Source organism: Talpa europaea (genome assembly GCF_964194135.1).
Source record: "Talpa europaea genome assembly, chromosome: 9".
Taxonomy (NCBI): Eukaryota; Metazoa; Chordata; class Mammalia; order Eulipotyphla; family Talpidae; genus Talpa; species Talpa europaea.
Genome location: NC_140076.1, coordinates 37990245 through 38011052, shown reverse-complemented (window position 1 = coordinate 38011052; position 20808 = coordinate 37990245). Strand labels below are relative to the sequence as shown.

Sequence of the window (20808 nt, the reverse complement as noted above, 5' to 3'; positions counted from 1 at the left end):
CGCGCCTGCCCCTCATCACATTTCCTGGTGCTGGAGCCAGCTCTGCTCCACATTGCAGAGCCTGTGGTGGGGACCAGGGCATGTTGATGGAGGGATGGCCTGGTGGGGGTTTTATATAGAAGTGAACTGTTCTCCTTAGGTCCTGCCGTCAGGCTGGATTGGCTTGTGCTCTGGATACAATGGGTCAGTTGAGGCAGAACACATCTGTCCCAGGATGATTTGATGTCCAGATCTTCCAGCTGAATGAACTTTGAACTTTGCCTACTTGAACTGGGAGAAAGTCATTGGTTCATATATGCTTATCAGTCACATCATCGGGTAATGAAAGAAGAAATGGTGAACCCCACCTGCTCCTTGACCCCACACCTCACACCTTTTCTGACTGCTTCAATGGATGATCTAGAAATTCCACCATCTTTTTCTTTCTATTAAGAGTTAAGGACTTTGTTTATTACAGGCTCCATCTGTTGGCCTGCTACCCATCCTGCCATCTACGTGCAGGGAGGGCAAGGTGTGGCTCTCCAGACAGTGAAGCAGCTCATAAACCTTAATGTGCCCAAAACTCACTAGGATATGTCATAAAGGTACAGAATCCTGGCCCCTGCTCCCAGGTCCTCTGAGTCAGATGTAGGAATGTGCATTAAATGAGTCCTGTTCCCTGTCTGTGGGCCAGCACCAAGAAGCACTAAGGTCATGGACATGGTTGTGAGGACACGGGCTTATTTGAGGGGCCTGGGAGCAGGCTGACTCCAGAACTGAGAGGGAGCCAATCCGGGCAAGCGCTCTTTCCTGAGCTTACCTGAGCTGTCCTCCAGGGGAGATTTCACGAGAGACTGAGACAGTAGAGAGATGTGCCTCTATTCAGCCCTACCTTCCAAACCCAAGTGTTTTACCTCTAAGGTGGTGGTTACTGAATAGGGTTTTAGTGTCAGGCTTGTCTGGTTGCAGGTTTCTGGTGCCAGTTTCTATGACACTCCATCACACTCACCCTTTCTTGCTCCCTGGTCCATTCTCTCTGACTTCATTCATTTATTCAGAACTGGATCCTGGGCCCTCTCCTGTCCTCCCCACTCTGTTTTACCCTAAGATGGTGAATTTGTTTCTTAGGGCTGCCAGACCAAAGTACTACAAACCAGGTAACTTAAACAGGAATTTATCGTCTGTGCATCTGTCTGTCTATACTGGATCTCTTCCCTCAGGTTCTTTTCTACCATTCTGTATTTTTTACTCATGGACCTTGTTACACGGGTGTTAATTTGATATTTGAGTATTTTTTTAATGTGACTCTCCCCACCCTTCCCAGTATAATGTAAGCTCCATAAGAGCATAAACAGGCTCTGTTTTTCTCATGACTTTATTTCCAGTGTCAAGGACAGGGCCCGGTATGGTAGACTGTTAGTGATTACTGCTGTGTGAGTGGGTAGGTGGGTGAATGGATGCATGGACTGATAGGGAGAAGCGAGGGAAGGAAGGAGGGAGGGTAGAATCCTAATTCTGCCACTAATTCTCTCTCTTTGAGTAAATTAAGAGCCTCAGTTTCCTTGTTTAGACGTGGTTAAAAAAAATTGTTCTTACCATGCAGGGTTATCAAGTTAAAACAAGGGTTCCTAGCGTAATACCCAAACTACAGTAGCTGATGGACATGACCATCACAGAGGGATTATCTGTGGAGGCCATATCTCCCTAACATTGTTGTGAAATGTTTCCAGAAAGCTCCCGTGTGTGTGTGTGTTGTGGCGAAGGGGTACAGGGGAGGGGGTGCGGGGATCTATAAGTACATTTCCATGAGTACATGTCTTTGATTCCTCTTTTGGGGAGATAGAACCTTGATTCCTTGGGACTCCCCCTTCATACCCTCTCTCCCTTTAGGTTAAAGTTGAACAGTAAGAGGAACCAGCTGGTGAGAGAACTAGAGGAAGCCACCCGGCAGGTGGCCACTCTGCACTCCCAGCTGAAGAGGTAAGTGGTGGGCCGTGCTCGGGTGCTCCCTGGGATGGCCAATGCAGGTGTCCCCGGGTGGCCCAGCCCAGGCTCTGCCCTTCGTGCAACCTTTGTGGTGTGAGTGTGGACCTTCAGAAGCACAGCAGTCAGGCGGTCAGTCTAGCAGACTTAGCCTTGGCCTGACCGGGCCACAGGCAGGCTGCTTCACCTACCAGCATCCACCACCCTCATTCCTCTAGCAATGGGGTTGGGGTGCGGATGTAGGGCGTGGGAAGAGTGGGAAGGAAGACCCAGTCAGTGTTCGGATGTCTTCTTCAAGCCTCTCACACCTGCTATAACTCACTTTTCCAGCACAGAGAGACTAGGCCTTGGGCTTGGCCCTGAGTGAGTAATAGTACATGGCTGGAATTTAGTGACATTTTGTTTTCATCAGACATTTTTCACAGTTGCCTTTTATTTCTAGTCAGTGATGCTGCTTTCCAAATGACACTTGGGATATTAAGTCTCTTTTTCCATAAATGCATTAAAGCATGGGGAAAAAGTGAGTTGATCTGAAGAGAAAATATTGAGAAATATTATTTTGGCCTGGATTCAAATATGGAAAAACATCACAGAAATGCAAGGGAACCATTGAAAGTTTGGGAAACAGAGCTATGGATGGGAATGTCGACAGTTTTAAGGCAGCTGACTTGGGTAGGAATCCAAGCTCTGCCACTCTCTCGTTGTGTGAGTTTCTTGGGGTATTCTTTTTAGTGAAATGGGGGTACATGATCCACTCAGAAGAATGCCAAGATGGTCCCACAAGATATTTTCTAAGTGCCCATGTGCTGTTTTGAGCCCATGTGCTTTTCAGGAAGTTCCAGGCGGCCTGCTTCACTCTGGCCTCCCTCCTTCTCTCCCTGCCCCAGCCTCTCCAGCAGCATGCAGTCCCTGTCCTCGGGCAGCAGCCCCGGGTCCCTCACATCTAGCCGGGGCTCTCTGGCCGCCTCCAGCATAGACTCCTCCAACTCAGCCAGCTTCACAGACCTCTACTATGATCCCTTCGAGGCACTGGACTCGGAGCTGCAGAGCAAGGTGGAGTTCCTGCTCCTGGAGGGGGCCACGGGCTTCCGGCCCTCGGGCTGCATCACCACCATCCACGAGGACGAGGTGGCCAAGACTCAGAAGGCAGAGGGGAGCAGCCGCCTACAGGCCCTACGCTCCCTCTCCGGCACCCCAAAGTCCATGACTTCCCTGTCCCCCCGCTCCTCCCTGTCCTCCCCTTCCCCACCTTGCTCCCCTCTCACCGACTCTGTCCTGACTGGAGACACCTTCCTGAGCCCCCTGGAGTTTGAAGATCCTGAGCTGAGTGCCACTCTTTGTGAAATGAGCCTTGACAGTGACCCCCAGGAAAGTTACCGACTGGAGGAACCAGAAACAGAGGACAAGCCATTGGGCCAAGGTAGAGAGCGGCACGTGGGGGAGGGGACTGCTCAGGCCTGTGCTCTGGCCCCAGTGATAATTATGATCATTATGTCAGCGTTTGCTGACTGCTTTCTGTGTGCCAGGTCTTCACCTAGCGTACCAGTATACTCATTCATTAGCTATTTATTATGTATTCACTATGTTCCAGGGCCTGGGCTAATAGCTTTTCTGTGGCAGATTCATTCATTCAAGATATTTATGAGGTATTTACTAAGACTAAATGTCAGGTCCTGCGCTAATGGAGATGCATAGATTCATTCATGTTTCATTCAACAGATGTGCCATGTGCTGGCACTGGGTTAGTCACAAGCATAGTCAGGCGATCCCTATTGGCATGAAGCTCATGTGCAAGTGGAGACACAGGTGAGGGGTATGCAGCCAGCCCAAGAAAAGCCCTAGAAAGAGAATAAAACAGGGATGCAGTAGAGCCACGGGTTGGGGTGGGGCTGCCGGTTCAGGCTGGATTGTAAAGGAAGCCCACACTTAATGGAACTTGAGGAGTCAGCTCTGGGAAAAGCCAGAGCAAAATCTCTAAGGCTAGAGGTCAGAGATCACTAACAAGGTGGAGAAGCCAGAGTCTGGCCCATGGACTACCTGGTGGACCATGTAAGGAGTTTGGATTTTGTTCTAATTACAGCCCAGCCTTGTGCCCCTTTGAAGCCAAGGGATGATGTGGTCTGACTCCCATTCAGCATGTAGTCAGAGAACATCCTCGTGTGGATTGGGAATCAAGTTGGAATTTTTAAGATGGAAGAGGATGCTAAGATTTATTAAAAGAAAAATTCTTTTGTTACTGTTTTTAGTGCCAAAACCCAAGGAGAGAATTTTTTTAACAGCAACCACATCATAAATCACAGCAGTTAACGTTTATTGGGGTGCATAATATGTTGGGTTGATATGTTAAATATGGCACAATAAGTTACTTCTTCTATGCCCATTTCACAGCTGAGGAAACAGGTTTAGAGAGGTGATGTCATTTGCCAGAGGCTCCCCAGGCAGCAAAAGAAAAGGATGGATTGGAATCTGGGTCTTTATGATCCCAGGACCTACCTCTTTATCCTCAAGTTCCTTTTAGGACATGAAGTTGCTCAGTGTGTTCACTCCTGGCAGGCCCCACCACTTTTGATTCTCTCTGATTCTCTCTGGGCCTTGGTGTGAAGGTCAGGTCCAAGCAGCGTCTTCCTGGCTGTGATTTATCCAGTGCAAGTGTACAAAATGCATGCACTGTTGTGCACAGTTATTCAGTTAAGCCACACATCAACTCTGTGTCTGTGTGTTGGGTAGGGGTTGGGGGGGGGGTGCTCCTTTCATCTTCATCTTACAGACAAAAGAAGTGAAGCATAACCAGGTTCAATGACACATTCAAGGTCAGTCCCACAGCTAGGACATGGTAGTGTCAGGATTGGCACCTGGGCCACCTGCCCAGAACCTATGCTCAGACATGTGCCTGTCTCGTCTGCAAGGGGCTCCCATTCCTGCTCCCCCAAGGCAGGTCAGAGGAAACAGGGCCCATCTCAGCCACAAGCTGGGAATGGGGAGGGGGGCCACCATGTGCCCAGAATTTCCTGTTCATGTACAAGTGTCAGTAGAAACGAAGTGGGGAGAAGAGATTTTCTAGTTAATTCAAGGCTCTGTTGGGTGCATGCTGGACATATCCTTAGAAGAGAAGCCTAGCAATCCCTGGGGCTCCTCATCAGGAAGAGCATCTTCCTGAGAGAGCAAACAAAAATAAAAAGCTGCTTCCTATGATAGCAGGTGGGAAACTTCAGAAAATAGCTCCCTGGAGAGGATGGGGTGCAGGAGGAACCTCTAATGAGGCTCAGGAAGTGGTCCCCAGGCACCCTGTCTGAGGACCGCCCAGCCTTCCCTCCCTGACAGCATCCCTGGGCCTTGAGGGCCAGACACCACCTGTCCCAGGGCAGCCTTTTCCTTCCTACCACCTCCTGAAGCCTTCCCCATGAGAGCAGGGCCAGGCAAGCTCAGACACTAAGCAGGTTATGCGATTAGTGCCGCTGTTCAATCAGCAGACAAATTAATCTCCTTAAGTGGTTAGTGGAGGGTGGCAGTGCCTGGCTCTGCAGATGGGAGATCTCCCTGACTGGGCCGTAGGCGTGGGACACGGGCTGGAAAGGCTGCACCCAGATGGCTGCCTGGCTTCCTTGTCAACAGCACTTGTCTCCCAGGCTCACTGTCACAACTCCTTTCCCCAGCTGGCCCCAAGCCTGGCATTCAGCAGTGTGGGTCCGGGGGCTGGAGGACCTGAATTGGGCTTCCCTCCACTCAGACAGGAGGAACCATCTTAGCACTTCATTGACTCTGAACCTGGTGATGGGCCTGGCACTTTGTTGGCACTCATTTCTTGGGGAAGGAAGGAATGAACATCCATCTGAGCCCCAGCCAGAGACTCTCAGGCCTCCATGAAGGACAGGGAAGAAGAAGAGCTGTGTTAGGAGTGGGATGGGGTAGTCTGATGGGCCCATTGAGACCCCGTGTCTAAATCCTCCTCTTATCCCTTGTCAATAGAGTGTCCAGGGCTGTGATGGTGTCCCAGGTGTGTGGGAACCCATTTCCATGGTGATAGGGACACCACACACAGTGACAAGAATAGTCATGGATTTTCTAGAGCACTTTCCCCTGCTCTAGCCCTACAAAGGAGGTATTATTATCCCCATCTTGCAGATGAGGAATCCAGGGCTTAAGGGCCAACGTCCAATGTCGTTCCAGTGTCATAAAGCAGTAAGTGGTAGAGCTGAGCTGTGAACCCAAGCAGTTTGGTGCTTAAGTCTGGGATATTAAACCCAAAATCACATGCCTCTCTTTCCTTCACCCCAAAACAAGGCAGGGTCTTGCTGTAGCACTCAGAATGGTTGGAATTTGGTGGAACTGTGTTAGAACAGAGTGAATCAAAGTGTGTGTTGCCAAAATGTTTTCCTGGTTTCTGAACCCCCCACCCTGCCACCTCCCCCCTCTTCCTCCAGCTGTGAATACAACCCAGGGGTGCAGCCTGAAAGTAGCCTGTGTCTCAGCTGCCGTGTCGGATGAATCCGTAGCTGGGGACAGTGGTGTGTATGAGGCTTCGGTGCAGCGGTAAGTCCCAGAATCCTAGGAACTCTGAATATCAGAGGCACCCACAAGTGTGTGGGAGAGGACTATAGGAGGCCAGGGCCAGGTGACCCCACCTTCCCCCTGGCAGGCCTGCAGAAGTTGCAGACAGCTTGTTCCTCCACGGGCTGGGGGTGGGGAGTGTTTCAGACTTGAGAGGGCATTAGTCTGGTGACTGCCATGAAGAGATGTATGGTTCATGGAGCAAGTTCTGGAGAATGGGCACCCCCTTCTAAGAAGGATCTGGAGCATTTATGGGAGGGTAGCGTCCAAGGGGAGGTCTAGCAGATCCAGTGCCCGCCTGAGGATGCAACCACACCCTCTCAGAGAGAACCCTGCTTCTTAAACCTGACTTTGACCCCAGATGGTTGTGAGGAAGCCTGATGTCTTTCCCTTTCCTCTTGCCTTTCAGACTGGGTGCTTCCGAACCTGCTGCTTTTGACAGCGATGACTCAGAAACAGTGGGTGCTACTCGGGTTCAGATTGCCCTGAAGTGAGTGATGGGGGTGAGGGGGGCCTTGGAGGTCCATTTCTGAGGTGTCCCACCTGCACTTACCATCACAGCTCCCCAAGCAGGAAGGCAGGACCTGTTGACCATTGTGACCCCTAACTAAGTGGGAATCAACTTGGACTACCTCCAGCTGCCCATTTTACAAAAGAGAAAATGAGACTTTGAAGACCTTCTAATGCTTCCACTCATTGAGCTAATCTGTGGAAGAGCCAGGCCTGGGGACAGGAACCTCCGTTTACTCATCATTACTATGGGCTTTGTCTTATTGTCTCACCCAGGTTTCCACCATCTAAACCGAGGTTGACACCTGGGGCTTCTGCCCACCTTTTGCTCTAGCTGTTTTCTGTTCATGCCAATGGCCTCCATATTATTTAAATAGGAATGAATTGCCAACATGTGAAATATCAGGAAATTTCATGCACTTGCCTGGCTTCTCTGAAAATTTAGCCTGCAAGCTCCTAGTTCTCTGCATAGCAGCAGCAAAGCACAGGACCTGTGCTCTCCAGCTCAGCACAGTCCCCAGAGCAGCCCACAACCACATCTGGGATTAGGAAGAAGGAGAGAAAGGTGTTAAAACTAGGCCTTCCCTACCCCCCTTTATTTCAGGTATGATGAGAAGAATAAGCAATTTGCAATCTTAATCATCCAGCTCAGTAACCTCTCTGCTCTGTTGCTGCAACAAGACCAGAAAGTGTGAGTATGTAGCGTGTTTTTCCCTCTCGCCCTCTGTGGGCATTCCACCCTGCCTTGGGTGCCCTGAGGGTATTTTGATGCATGTGACTGTGATGCACAACATCAGTGCTGTGGATGTGTCTACAGCACAATGCAAGCATGCTAACTATAGAGGCCATCCTGAATGCATAGCATGTGCCAGCACAAAACGTGGGGTGGGGGGGCAAGCAAATCCCTGCTGTTGAATATGAGGTCAGTCCCCTTTATCTAAACTCTAAGCTCACGTTGTCCACACAGAAATAGTCAGATCTTCCCTTCCTAAGAGCCCATGCCTGTCCCTGCACTTCCATTGGGAGGGTGTAATGGGGGTGCCCTTGCAGTTGCTAATACAGCAAGGACCTGAGCCAGCTGCCCGTTGGCTTTTTCCAGTGCAGACCAGATCTTTGTGCTATTGCAGTCATCTTCCTCCGCGTCTTCTTTAACTAAACCTTAGGCCTTGAGGGCAGTCACAGGAGCTTCTACTTCTGTGGTCTGTACCCAGCCAGCATTCTGGGGATGCGATGTTGTGGGAAGGAAGAAGACAGGCAGGATAGCAGGCAGAACAGAAGGGAGACAGGATAGGACCCTTGATGGCAGCCTTTGTTCTGACAAACAGCACCAGGATGAACTGTCCCATAGCTCCTTGGTGCTGTGCAGGGAGTAGGGGGCTCTGTGGGAGAGTGCCTGAAGTCAGTTTCCTGGATAAAAGGGTGAACATGTCTGTGAACATGACTGTCACACTCCCCTCTGCTGGGATTGTAGTGTTTTGCCTCCCTGCCAGCAATTGTAGGAGGAGTTCTCAGCATTAGCAAGCAGCTTTGCTGGTCCTTCTGGGCACATCAGTTTGCATACTTTTGGCCTCAGGCTCCACATGCTTTGAAGTTCTAAGGATCTGGAGGATTCAGGAGAAGGAAGAGCAATGTGTTACCCTTAGGGGATCTTTCTGTGTCCCTTGCAAATACCTACATGATGTCCTAACAAAGTACCAGCTGTCCTCTCTGTTGTTGGCTTGGGGATGTGCACAGCTGGTTGGCACAACACATCTGCCCCACCACAGGCTGACCCGGGCTCCTTGCATTTGTGTCTCCCTCTAGGAACATCCGTGTGGCTGTCCTTCCCTGCTCCGAAAGCACCACCTGCCTGTTCCGCACCCGGCCCCTGCATGCCTCGGACACCCTTGTGTTCAATGAGGTGTTCTGGGTGTCCATGTCCTATCCCGCCCTTCACCAGAAGACCTTAAGAGTCGATGTCTGTACCACTGACCGGAGCCATCTGGAGGAGTGCCTGGTGAGGAGTGCCTCTGTCTGTCTGTCCAGCCATCTGGCCTTGTGGATATTGGTTCACCTTGCACTTCAGGGAGAAAGCACAGGTTGCAGTATCCGTCAGGCTCATCTTGGGCAGGGACTCCTCCACTGTGAACAGCATTCTCAGACTTACTGGGAGCTGGGAGTGGAGGGAGAACCATCAACTTGACAGCATGTTTTAAATTGCCAGAACTTGGAATATGCTAGCCATAGGCCTCAGCTTTACCACACGGTGTTAGAACCTGGATAAGAAGCACAGGAAAGTGAGAACAAAGAGACAGGCGCTCACATCCCACCTTTATCACTCCCTGGATAGCTTGGTGACCCAGGGGAAGTTAGTTAACCTCTCTGAGCCTCAGTTTCCTCATCCATAAGATGTGAATGAAAATGCCTCCTTCAAGCCCACTAGAAGAGTCAGCTATAAGCAGTAAGAGAAACCATTCATGTAAAGTATCTATCAAGTGTCTGACACATAGTAGGTTCTTGTTGGATGGAGTCTTTGGTCCCCTCCCAGGACCAGAACTCCCCTTCTCCTCTGTGCTTTGGCAGGAGATGAAGTAACTCTGGGGACATGTGTATCATGAGAACACCTCAGGTCTCTGCTGTCCACTTTGACCCAGATCTGCTTGTACCGGGGAACCGTTCTCCGCCATCCCTGGACCTGCAACTGAGTTAGCAACCCTCACTGTCCCAGGCGTTCCCTAAGACTTTAAATCCCAGTGTGTTTCCTTATCTGTAAAATCTGGCTTGCACTGCCTATGTCACCAATGGTTTGCTGAGGATTACAGATATACTCTAACAATGCTTCTCAAACTGTAACACATAATGCAGGCCCTGATTCAGCAGCTCTGCATTTCTTACATGCTTCAGGCAGTGATGACGCTGCTGGTCCCAGACTGCACTTGGGGTAGCATAGATGAAAAGCATCCAAGTGTGTGTACACACGTGGTCTCACGGGATAGCAGTTCTCATCTCTTTCCTCCTAGGCCAGAATACAGAACAGCATCACTGTCATTTGTGGTGGTGATGTTATAATTACTGACAATAATGTGACAGTGTCCATTGCCGTTTATGTGGTGAGCGCTGAACTGAGCTCCTGATATTGATCCTCAACATAGTCTTATAAACTAGGTAGTATTAGACCAGTGCTGAAACTGAGGCATCTGGAAAGGAAAGAGCTTTGCAGGTCACACTGACTGGAAGTGGTAGGAGCAGTATTGGCAGCCAGGTGAGCCCATCCACCTGAGCCGTGGTGTACTCTCTGTGCTGGCACAGTGCTCCCTGGAGTCTGCAAGCAGAAATAGTGATGTGAGGGTTTGACCAGCATGGGGGACTCTGAACGACATAGCAGAATGCTTTTCCATACCCGGCTCCTCCCATGAAGCTGTACCTCGGCCCTTGGCATTCCTGAGCCAGAAGAGACTCAATCCTATTTTCTTCTCCTAATTGGATGCCTTTTATTCCTCCTTCCTAATTGAAGTCTGGTCCTTGCTGGTTGCCATGGTAGCAGCCAAAGCGCTCATCCCCCTGTGGCTTGTCTCCACCGTGACCAATGGGTAACCTCCTTTCCCGTTTCCTGTGGGGATGTGCAGTGTCAGACTGTCATGTTTGGGTGACTGGCGAAGGCGAGGGAATGAGAGATGGGGAGCAAGGGATGTCTGCTACCACATGCCTGACCCTCCCCGCACAGCTGTTTTGAGCCATGTAATCAAAGGCAAAACAAGAGGACCTGGCCTGGGCTGTGTCAGTGTGTCTGGCACTAGGCTGAGAACACTCCATGCAGTATCTCATTTAATCCTAGCAGCAGCCTAAGAAGAAGTGTTAGAATAACCTGCATTTGTCAGATCAAGGAGCAGAGAGGCTAAATAACCTTCCCAGGCTATTCAGCTAGTAAGCGGATGCCTAGATCTGAACAGATTCCAGCTTCTTTGTGTGTAGCCATTGCACTCTCCTGGTTGTTCTCCCCAGATCTGGACCGTGGATCTGCAGGGATATTTGGCTGACCATCCCAAATATCCCTGGCAGAGTTCCACCAAATGGTCACAGGTGCCCTAAGCTGCCCAGATATGGTACCGCAGCAGCTCCCTAGACCAGTTCCTCTGCTGCTCTTCTTGGTGGCTTAGTCTTTCCTTCTCCTCAAACATTCAGAGGCTCTTGCCCTGGCCTTGGCCTCACCTCAGTGAGAGAATGGGGACCGGAGATTGGTCCCACAGCCCCATTCCACATCTAACTCCTCTTGTAGGTTTTGCAGCATCTTCTGGTTCTGATGATGGCCCTTCCCCACGCCTCTCTCCCCACAGGCCATCCTCTCTCAACTACATCACGCCAACACTCTCCTTTGTCTTCAGTTTTCCCTCCATCGCTGGATCTGGCCTATCAGTATACCAATATGCCATTATTTCCCCCATGCTTTAAAAAATACAAAAACTAAGCTTTTTTGGTGGAGGAGGAGGGCACTTCTACCTCCAGCTACTACATTGTTTCTTTGTTTTTCTTTACAGCAAAACATGAATGAGGTGTTCCTGTCCTCTTACCCAACCCATGTGGGCTTTTTTCTTGTCTTTTTACCATAAAAGTGTTCATTGAAGTCCTCAGTGATCTGCTGTGCTGACCTGGTGGCCAGTTCATCCTCTCCCCTCTCAGCCTGTCAGCTACATTTGGCTCAGTTGCTCACTCCGTCTCCTCAGCATTCTCTGCCATGACTTGGGTTCCTGGGCACCTCACTCTCCTAAGCATCCTTTGTACCTCACTAGCTCCTCTCCATGTCTCCTTGCTGCTTCTCCTCCTATTCCCTGACCTCTATCTTGAAGGCCCCAGGACTCAGGCCCCCTCTTCCCTTTTCTTTTTGCCTTTGCTCCATTGGTGACCTCATTCTGTCTCCCGGCTGCAAACACCTCCCCTTGATTGACTGCAGCCTGGTCCTTTCTGTTCGTCTCTACATTTTATGTCCATGGCCTAGTTCATGAATCTTTTGCATGTCTTTTGCAAATGAACTTGTCTACAAGCTTGTCTACAAGCACACCCTGATCTTTGCGCCTGCATCGTCACTATCTCAGCTGATGGCAGCTCCACTCTTACTGCCCAGGTGAAGAGACCACAGTCATCCTTGACCCGTTGCCTTCTCGTACTCACATCCAGTCCTTTAGGCACTTAGGGCAGCTCCACCTGCAAAAGATCCCAGATTCCCACCACTTCTTACAGCTGTCTTGGCACCAGCCACTGTCTTCTCTCACCTGGATTATTATGTCTTCCTCACTGGTTCTCCCTGCCCTATCCTTGCCTCCCTTATCTTTTCTACATAGCAGCCTCAGTGAGCCTATTAAATTGCATTTTTTAAAGATTTATTTACTTAGGGCCTCCCTGGTGGCACAGGCGGTTGAGCGCCACACTGTGAAGCTGTCCGCAGCCTCTGCAGTCTGGGTTCAATCCTGGCCGGCCAGTAAGAATCCCACATGGCACAGCAGACCTCTCCTGCCTTGCCCGCTGCTCCCCTCAGCAGTCTGCCTGTTCTGCTCCCCCACTCTGTCTCTTGTGAATCCTTTTACCCCGTGCACCTTTGGCCAGTACCCCAGTGCTTTATGCATAAATGAATAAATAAATCTTTAAATTAAACAAATTGTAGGGACAGGAACGGACACTGAGCAGGTTTTCTATGATCCAGCAGACCAGGTAAAGGAGGAGTCAGAGTCCTCAGTGGCTTTTGCAGATTTTTTATTTAGATTACCAGGTACACGGCAGGCAGAGGTGCTGGGGGCCCGGGAGGCTGGCAGTCCTCCCAGCCCCTAGCAAATCCTCACTTTATCTGGGCTCTCTGGCGTTCTCTCTGCTTCTCTTCTCTCAGCTTCTCTGCTTCTTTCTCGGCTTCTCTTTTGGCTTCTACTGGCGTCCTCATGGCTCCGCCCTTAAAAGCCCAGTCTCAGCCCAGGTGAATCCCATCTATCTATGCCCACACCCTAGTCCAGGTGTCCGCCATCAGGCATGCACTCAGGACCGCAAGGATCCATCATCTATCCTGATGGTGGGAGCGCAGAAAAGCCTGACATTTTTTTCCTCACCCTACACAAATAAATCAGAGAAAAACAATCACTTGTGACTTAAAAAACAGATCTCATAGAAACAACATACACTGAAGAGGTGTGAGCCTATACTTCTGAATCATATACGGTGTTGTCAACTACTGGTAGCTCAATATATAATATTTTTTTCAAAAAAGAATCAGAGAGCAGATTGGTGGTTGCCAGGGTAGGTGACAGAAATGGTTGAAGGGGGGGTCAAAAGATAAAAAAATTCCAGTTATAAGAGAAATAGGTCATGGTGGTGTCACATACAGCATTGTGACTATAGTTAACAGTGCTATATTATACATTTGAAATTTGCTGAGAGAGTTGATCCTAAAAGTTCTCATCACAAGAAAAAGCATGTCTAACTATGTAGGTGACAGGTGTTGACTTATTGTGGCAAGCAGTTTACCATCATGAAAAAATGAAAAAGAACGTATGCTAGGTGCTCATTGAAGACAGGGCAAATGAGCAAAGAATGAATAAATAAGTTAGTGAATGGGTGCATTATCGGAAATGAAATGGTTAACAACTGGGAAACTTCTAGGACCTTTCCCCAGGATCCAGGTTCCCAGAACACTTCATTATCCCTGCTTATACTATGCTCTTTTTATCCTTGACAGGGAGGTGCCCAGATCAGCCTGGCCGAGGTCTCCCGGTCTGGGGAAAGGTCGACTCGCTGGTACAACCTCCTGAGCTACAAATACTTGAAGAAACAGAGCAGGGAGCCCAAGCCACTGGGAGCCATGGCCCCCAGCCCAGGGCCTGAAGTCACGGTGAGCCACCACCCCCACCTACCCACCACCACCACCACCACACCTCTCTCTCTCTCTTTCTCTCTCTCTCTCTCTCTCTCTCTCTCTCTCTCTCTCTCTCACACACACACACACACACACACACACACACATACACGCAGCACCAGCCTGGGTAGAAGACTCTTAGAGCTGGAGGTGGGGCATCAGAGATGGAGAAGCGGAGAGGACAAGGAAGGAGAGACCCCTACTAGTGGTCCCTTCTGCATTTGTGCTTTCCCTGCCCATCCCTTTGTGTGACCAATACAACTTGCCTGATGAAAACCTTTTAGTTCACAATTTTTTAAAAAATGAAGTGCAGAAGGAAAGAGCAACCTGTGGAAGATAGGAAACTAGAAATGAGCCTTGATCAAGAGCCTACTATGTGCATTGGGTTCCATCGTGGAGGTAGCAGGTCAGGGAATGACAAGCCAGAGCCTGGGCCTTTCTGAGTTGGGTGACAGGGGTCATTCTTTTCACCTCTCTGAGACGCCACTTTTTCCTGTCTAATCTGAGTCTATGAAAGTTGTTCTGAAACTTGGAAGGATTACATATAAAGAGCACTGGTAAGCACATGATGAATGGTACCTGTTCTATTATTAAATTTTTTGAAAATCTTACATTTGTTTATTTTTGGTAAAAAAAATGTCATTTTCATTTTGGTATAATATATTTTGTGATTAAAATATCCTTAACATGTTTCCTGCACTTGGGAAGCCCATACCTGCTGGCCAGGTAGACAGGCCAGGGCTCAGGTGAGCAGTGAAGTTGCCTCTAGACGGAGAATATCAGAGTCTGGGATCCTGGTGAGCTCCTGACAGCACAAAAGAGCCAAATAGTGTCTGGGAGTGTCAGCTTGTACTTCTCTGTCATGTGCCTTCCTTCCATCAGTACATGGTTACTCTGGAGAGTCACAACCCAGACTTTCGATAAAGAGGGTGGGATAGATCACAGAGGTAAGATAAGAGTAAGAAACAAACCTATTTTCTTCTTGTTCACCTTTTTCATCATCATCTTCTTCCTCTCCTTCTGCACTTCCTTTTGTGCTAGGCACAATCCCATTTATTATTATGTGCAGTTTTCCAAGACTCAGAAATGTTAATTGAATTATCTGATGGTCCACAACTATGCTAGGTCTCAAGCAGGTCTCCCGCACCCCAAAAGGGAGAGGGTGATTGGCCTGAGTCTCGAAAAAAGAGTCCTGTGTTTTCTGGAGCATCTCACTGGGAAAATAACTTCAAGCCAAGACACATTGGTTGCCTCACTTCCACTTTTTAATAATTATAATCTCTACCAGTCAGAATGGCAGTAAATATTCAGTAAGATGCTATGCGTAGGCATCTGTCACAGTGCCTGGCAGACCAGGTGCCCTTGATTTTAGTTTCCTCTTTCCTTCCCCAAAAGGTAGTCACAGTAATTATCTAGGCTCTGGACCACACTAGCAATGGTAACTGTAAATGAACCATGTGCTCCAAAAACTAAGCTCAGTTTTGCTTTACTGTTAGCTGTCACTTACCAAGTGCCAATGTGCCAGGTACCCTTCTGCCTGTCTTTTACATATATTCCCAATCCGTCTTCAAAAAAAATCCTTTGTAATAGTTATTAAAGGAAATGGAATCTCAGAGAACTTAATTTCCTGAAGTTGCACAGATTTCCTCCCAGTAGACATGGCTCAGATGTTCTATTCCTCCAGGAAGCCTTCCTTGAATGCAGCTCTCCAAGCTCTCCTGTTCCTTTTTTCCCAAACATCCAATACTTACTTCTCTTATAGGCCTTCTCACATTGTTATTGATGGTTCAGGTGTCGGTCTCCCTGACAACACAGTCATCTCCTTACAGCGACATAGAATTCTTCCACTCAGCTACTAAACGGGGTTGTCTTCCAAAACTCTGTCCCTGCATATAAGGGTTATTCCCAGTAGGGAGAAGAACTAAGGATAGTATTTCCAGGTGGGGCTGTCCACTGTGGCACCGATGACCCCATCTTGCTTTGTCTCCACAGGATGCCGTGTCGGCTCTGTTGGAACAGACAGCTGTGGAGCTGGAGAAGCGGCAGGAAGGAAGAAACAGTGTCCAGACCCTGGAAGACAGCTGGTAAGTGAAGACTCCCTTGGGCCTCAGAAACTCACCTGGCTCGGAGATCCCCAGACCTGGGGATCCTAAGATCCCCACTCACCTGAGATCCCCAGACACTACAGCAACTAAAGGAAAGCTTCCCCTGAGAACTGAGAATCTCTCTTCTTATGGCTTCTCTGCAGGCAGCAGGCAATATATAACCTCACACTGCAGATCCTCACCCAGATCCCTTTCCAGTTTGTCATTTTGTGTTCCCTGAATCACTCATGCCAGTTCACAACTGATATTAGTGTTTTCTTCATGGACTTACATTGATCTTGGTTTAAAAACTTCGGAAAAAATTTTATAATTGGAAAATAAGTAAAATTTGCCATAAACTGAATTTTCTCCAATAAGGATTGCGTTTCACTACTAGAAACAGAACAGAAATAATATTTAAGTAAGATGAAAGTTTTTTGTTACTTAAAAAGAAGAAGGATGGGAGGAGGCAAGCCAAGTCTTGTCTGTCAGCTCCACAGTATTAGTGGGACCCCAAGTGCCCCTCTTTGTGCTTTGTTAACAGTCCTTACTGTGTGACCTCCATCCCCAAAACCGCTTTATAGCTCAAAATGGCTGCTGAGTCACCAGCCATCCGGATGGCATTAGGAAAGAGGAAAAACAAAAGGGTGTGCCTACATGCCTTTTCACCAAGATGTCTTCTTGAAAATCTCACCCAGCAATTTCTACTTGATTCTGCTTGGCCAAGCTCAGCCACTTGGCTCCCCTGATGGCTGGGGAGATTGGGAAGTGAGGCCTGTTAGTTTGGTACTTACCAAGGAAGAAAGTGGGGATGGATATGGAATAGACCAAGAGCCAAGTCTGCCTCTAAAGGTAACTGTAGAAAATTAAATGTAGTGAACATGAAACAAGCATATCAGAGTCTAGGCAGGTATGTTACTTGCTAAGGTTTAGACACTGAAGTCTCTCCTGTTGCCAAACAGGAAGATTAGCGAGTGTTCAGCCACACCAGAGGGATACTACTGCCACAGGGAGACTCCTTGCTGCGGCCAGAAGGTCTGAAGGAGATCTGAAGGGGAAAGGCAACTCAGTGCCCTTTGGTCCCTTGTCTGCCCTCAGAAGGGCCTCTTCACCCATTCAGGAAGCAGTGACGCAGACCAGGGCTCAAATCCAAGCCTCACTCTTTTTATGTAACGTGGACTTTTTGTTGCAGTTATAACCTACATATAATAAAGTTAACCTAAGCATAGGGCTCATCGAATTTTCAGAAACCAAGCACCCAAATCAGGAAGCCAAGCAGCACCCACACTTGGGAAGCCACCACATGCTTCTTCCCAGTCACTGTCCCTCATGGCCATCCGCTGGCAGATATTGTCTTTCTGACTTTGTCTGCACCTCAGCTGAAGTTTGGGGACATCATGTCAACAGCCTGAGGTTATTAGAAAGGACTGATGGAAAAGGTACTTCTGAGGAGCAAGTGTAAGGCTCACAGTAGACACTTAAAGAGATGGTAGAAGTTATTAGCAAGACAAGAAGGAACATCACAGAGTACCAGCTACAAAAGGAAAGGGCAGATCCCCTCCGTGGACATGACCACCATCCGGACCTTGCCCTCTGGCAGGAAATCTTGTCCAGTTTAAGTGCTCCAGATTCAAATAGGTATGGACACAGCATCTCACCAACCAGCTTCTGTGAGAACCTGGCTCTGGGTGACGTCTAACACACAGCCCTAACTGAGAACCATGGCTCAAATCTTCCATCTCCTCATCTGTAAAATAAAAATTTAAAAAAACAGCCTCTACCTCACAGGTGTTTTGTAGGCTTGATAAAACGATGCATGGTAAGCGCTTATACAGACCCTGGACCCCAGGAAACACTCAGTAACTCTCCTTATTTATCCTAGTACTGCCGCAAGTGGTATAAACAATCTCAGAGGGAGTCTTGCCTTAGTATTTTTGCCTGCAGGGGGTGGGGGTCAGCAATTGTTTTCTGGAAAGGACCAGATGGTCAATGTGGCTGTGTTGCGGGTCCCAGGAATTCTGCTGCATCTATTCGGGTCTGCTGTGGTAGATGTCAAAGCAGTGTAGACTGTGCAACCCCGATTTGGTTCTGACACTGAAATTGTAATTTTATATCATTTGATCAGGTCATGATATGGCATTCATTTGCTTTTCCCCCTCAACCATTTAAAAAGATAAAAATCCTTCATAGTCTGAACTGTCCAAGAACAGGCAGGGGCTGTACTCCCCAACAGATTGAACACTTTAATATTTATTCCTCCATGTGATAAAGGGAGTGGCGCGTTTCCTGAAGTTTTGTGTTTATTTGTTTTGGAGTTCTCTTAAAATTGTCTCCATTTCTCTTGCTCTTCCTTCTCCCCCACCCTCTTTCTCCCATCTTTTCTCTGTCTCCTCTGCTTTCCTCCCTCTTTCTTCTCTCTCGCGCCCAATACCCCTCTCTTTCCCTCTCTCATGCCCAACTCTCTCTGCTCCTCCCTTCTTTTCTTCCTTCCTAACTTTCTTCCACCTCTCTCCTTCATCCTTCTTTCCCTTTTCTCTCTCTCTCCCTCCCACCTTCCCTCCTGCCTTCGCTTTCCCTCTCTCTGATACACTGCTGGGCTGATCGGCTGTGATTCACACAGTGATGCAGACCAGGCAAAAGGTCTGATGCCGGAAATAGGCCCAGGACCTATCTTCCAAACTCTGGCACAAGATCAGTGGTTTCCGCCAAATTCCAAGCTTGTATTGAGACTTTTCACGCCATCTCCTAGCAACCACCCTCTGTTCTCTCTCCCTTTGTGGCCCTCTCCCCCCCATCCCTTGCCATTCAGACTTCCCTAGACACTGACTTACAAAAAGAGCTGGGAATCCCAGAGCTGCTGTATTGGAGTAAATCCATCTGCAGCCCCCTCCCCCAGGCTGAAGGCTTCTTTTGGTCCTGGAATGTTAACTAGCCTCGCCAGGCCTGCTTAGTGCTGGAGTCCTGTGTGGAGGTCTGCAAAAGACTGGCCCTCTATTCTAATTTACGCTGCTCCCCTAGCACCCAGGGTCCAGAGCACCATTGTTTCTCCACCTTTTATTGGTTTAGGTTTCTTTAGTGCTTATGATCAGAAGACTGGATTATTGTTGCTTTTTGCTTTTTAAAGATCCACAAGCAAAGCAAAACTATGAGTATTAGAAAATATAGGAGACTATAATCACAAACAAGGCTGGAATGAAAATCCTCATATTTGCCTGCTTGGGAACTTGTGTGTGTTTGTCCAGGGTAGAGGTTGAGGGGGGGCACTGCAATAGGCGTTGCAGAATAGTTCAGATGCTGCCAGGCAATGCTCCCATTCGCCACAACAAGAGTTCCCTGAAACCTTCTCCATCTCCAACACTCAGTATAATCCAACTAGGGTACTTCAAAGAATATGTACTTTATAAACTTAAGCCAGTACTGCTGAATTGCCTTCAGAGTGTAATTTGGGCCACTCTTATTTACTCTACCCTCGGGAATATGCCTATGTTTGTACCTTCACCAGCAACCCAGGGCTAAATCAGATATATAGATGGATAGACACACATACACAGATGTATAATACATGTAGCATCAGAATGACTATCACATATCTGCTCTATAGAGAAATCAATATGCAATATATGTCTGTCTCTCCAGATACATATGTTTGCCACTCCTAGATGTGAAAAATGTCTCTTTTGACAATTTTCCTCTTCACAATTGAGTTTTTTTCCCCCTTTCCAGAAATACTTAGATCAGATTCACAGTAAGCACGATGAGCGCTTGAGTGCTTGACTTCATAGCAGTTGAACGCCTCAGAGAATTGGATGAGCTTGGGTGGGAGCTCTGGTTCCACCACTTAGTGCCTGTGACACTGGACGAGGCCTGTCAACCCTCTGATCTTTGGCTCTTGAGTCTGTGAAGTGGAGACAATAATCACTTTCTGTACTGTTGTGAGGCCTCAGCTAGGCACCTGGAGCTTATTAGGGCCTCAGTGAGTGCTGGTTCATGTGGCGTCTGTGGGGCTTTTAGGGAGGTGCTCCCCGAGGATTTCCACATTTAATGCCTCTTTTATGAGTAGACAGAAAGGGGGAGAGCAAAGACCCCTCCAGAGCAGTCAGACCTTCTAAGTGCAAGGAAGGTTTCATCAGGGAGCTGTTCTCCAATTGGGAAACTCCTAAAAGAGATTTTTGTTTATCGAGCCTCACTGAGCCTGAGAAATAGATGTCAGAATCTCTGCTTTTGGCCAGAATTCCTTCAACTCAGTGTGGGGACACTGTCGAGTGCTGCTCAACAGCCTGGCAGTTATGTATGTCTTTGGGAAGTAAAGATGGAAATAGACACAAATGACTAATTAACAAATGTGTCCATTTGTCAGCCCTAATTAGTCCTTCTGAAAAAGGAAAGTATCGGATGGTTTCACTTATAGCAGGAATATAGGGGAACCAAATAAGACATCAGTGTAAAAAAATAATAACAGTACAAAACACAACAAAGCAACAACAGACAATTATAAATCAGAGACATCCTGCAGGGGAGGAGGAGGCAGAGGGATCAGAGGGAGGGAGGGAAGGAGGAGCACAGGGAACTGAGATGATGGTTCATGGGTGCATTGGTGAAGGAAACTCTATGGGGACTACACCTGAGGCGGTAGGGGGAGCATATATTGTTTAAAAATGAACAATGATGTAAAAAAATTTTTTTAATTATATATATATAAATACATTAATTTATAAAATAAAAAGAATATAACCATCAAAAAAAAAAATTAGTCCTTCCAACCCTGGAGTCAAGGGAAAAGGATAATTATAAAGAACCTCATCCAAAGTGAAGTCTCATCAGCGAATGGTGCTG

General features: G+C 48.1%; 1 protein-coding gene across 1 annotated transcript in view; it reads left to right on the top strand.

The window, feature by feature from the left end:
* WWC1 (WW and C2 domain containing 1) overlaps positions 1 to 20808 on the top strand; it is a gene marked incomplete at both ends in the record, with an annotated part of 152280 nt that overhangs the window by 112135 nt on the left and 19337 nt on the right. Inside the window, 8 exons of the mRNA XM_084243467.1 lie at positions 1870 to 1959; positions 2850 to 3382; positions 6384 to 6492; positions 6920 to 7000; positions 7625 to 7711; positions 8824 to 9016; positions 13715 to 13867; positions 15884 to 15975. Coding sequence (XP_084099593.1) covers positions 1870 to 1959; positions 2850 to 3382; positions 6384 to 6492; positions 6920 to 7000; positions 7625 to 7711; positions 8824 to 9016; positions 13715 to 13867; positions 15884 to 15975 — 1338 coding nt within the window. The remainder of the gene's footprint in view (positions 1 to 1869; positions 1960 to 2849; positions 3383 to 6383; positions 6493 to 6919; positions 7001 to 7624; positions 7712 to 8823; positions 9017 to 13714; positions 13868 to 15883; positions 15976 to 20808) is intronic.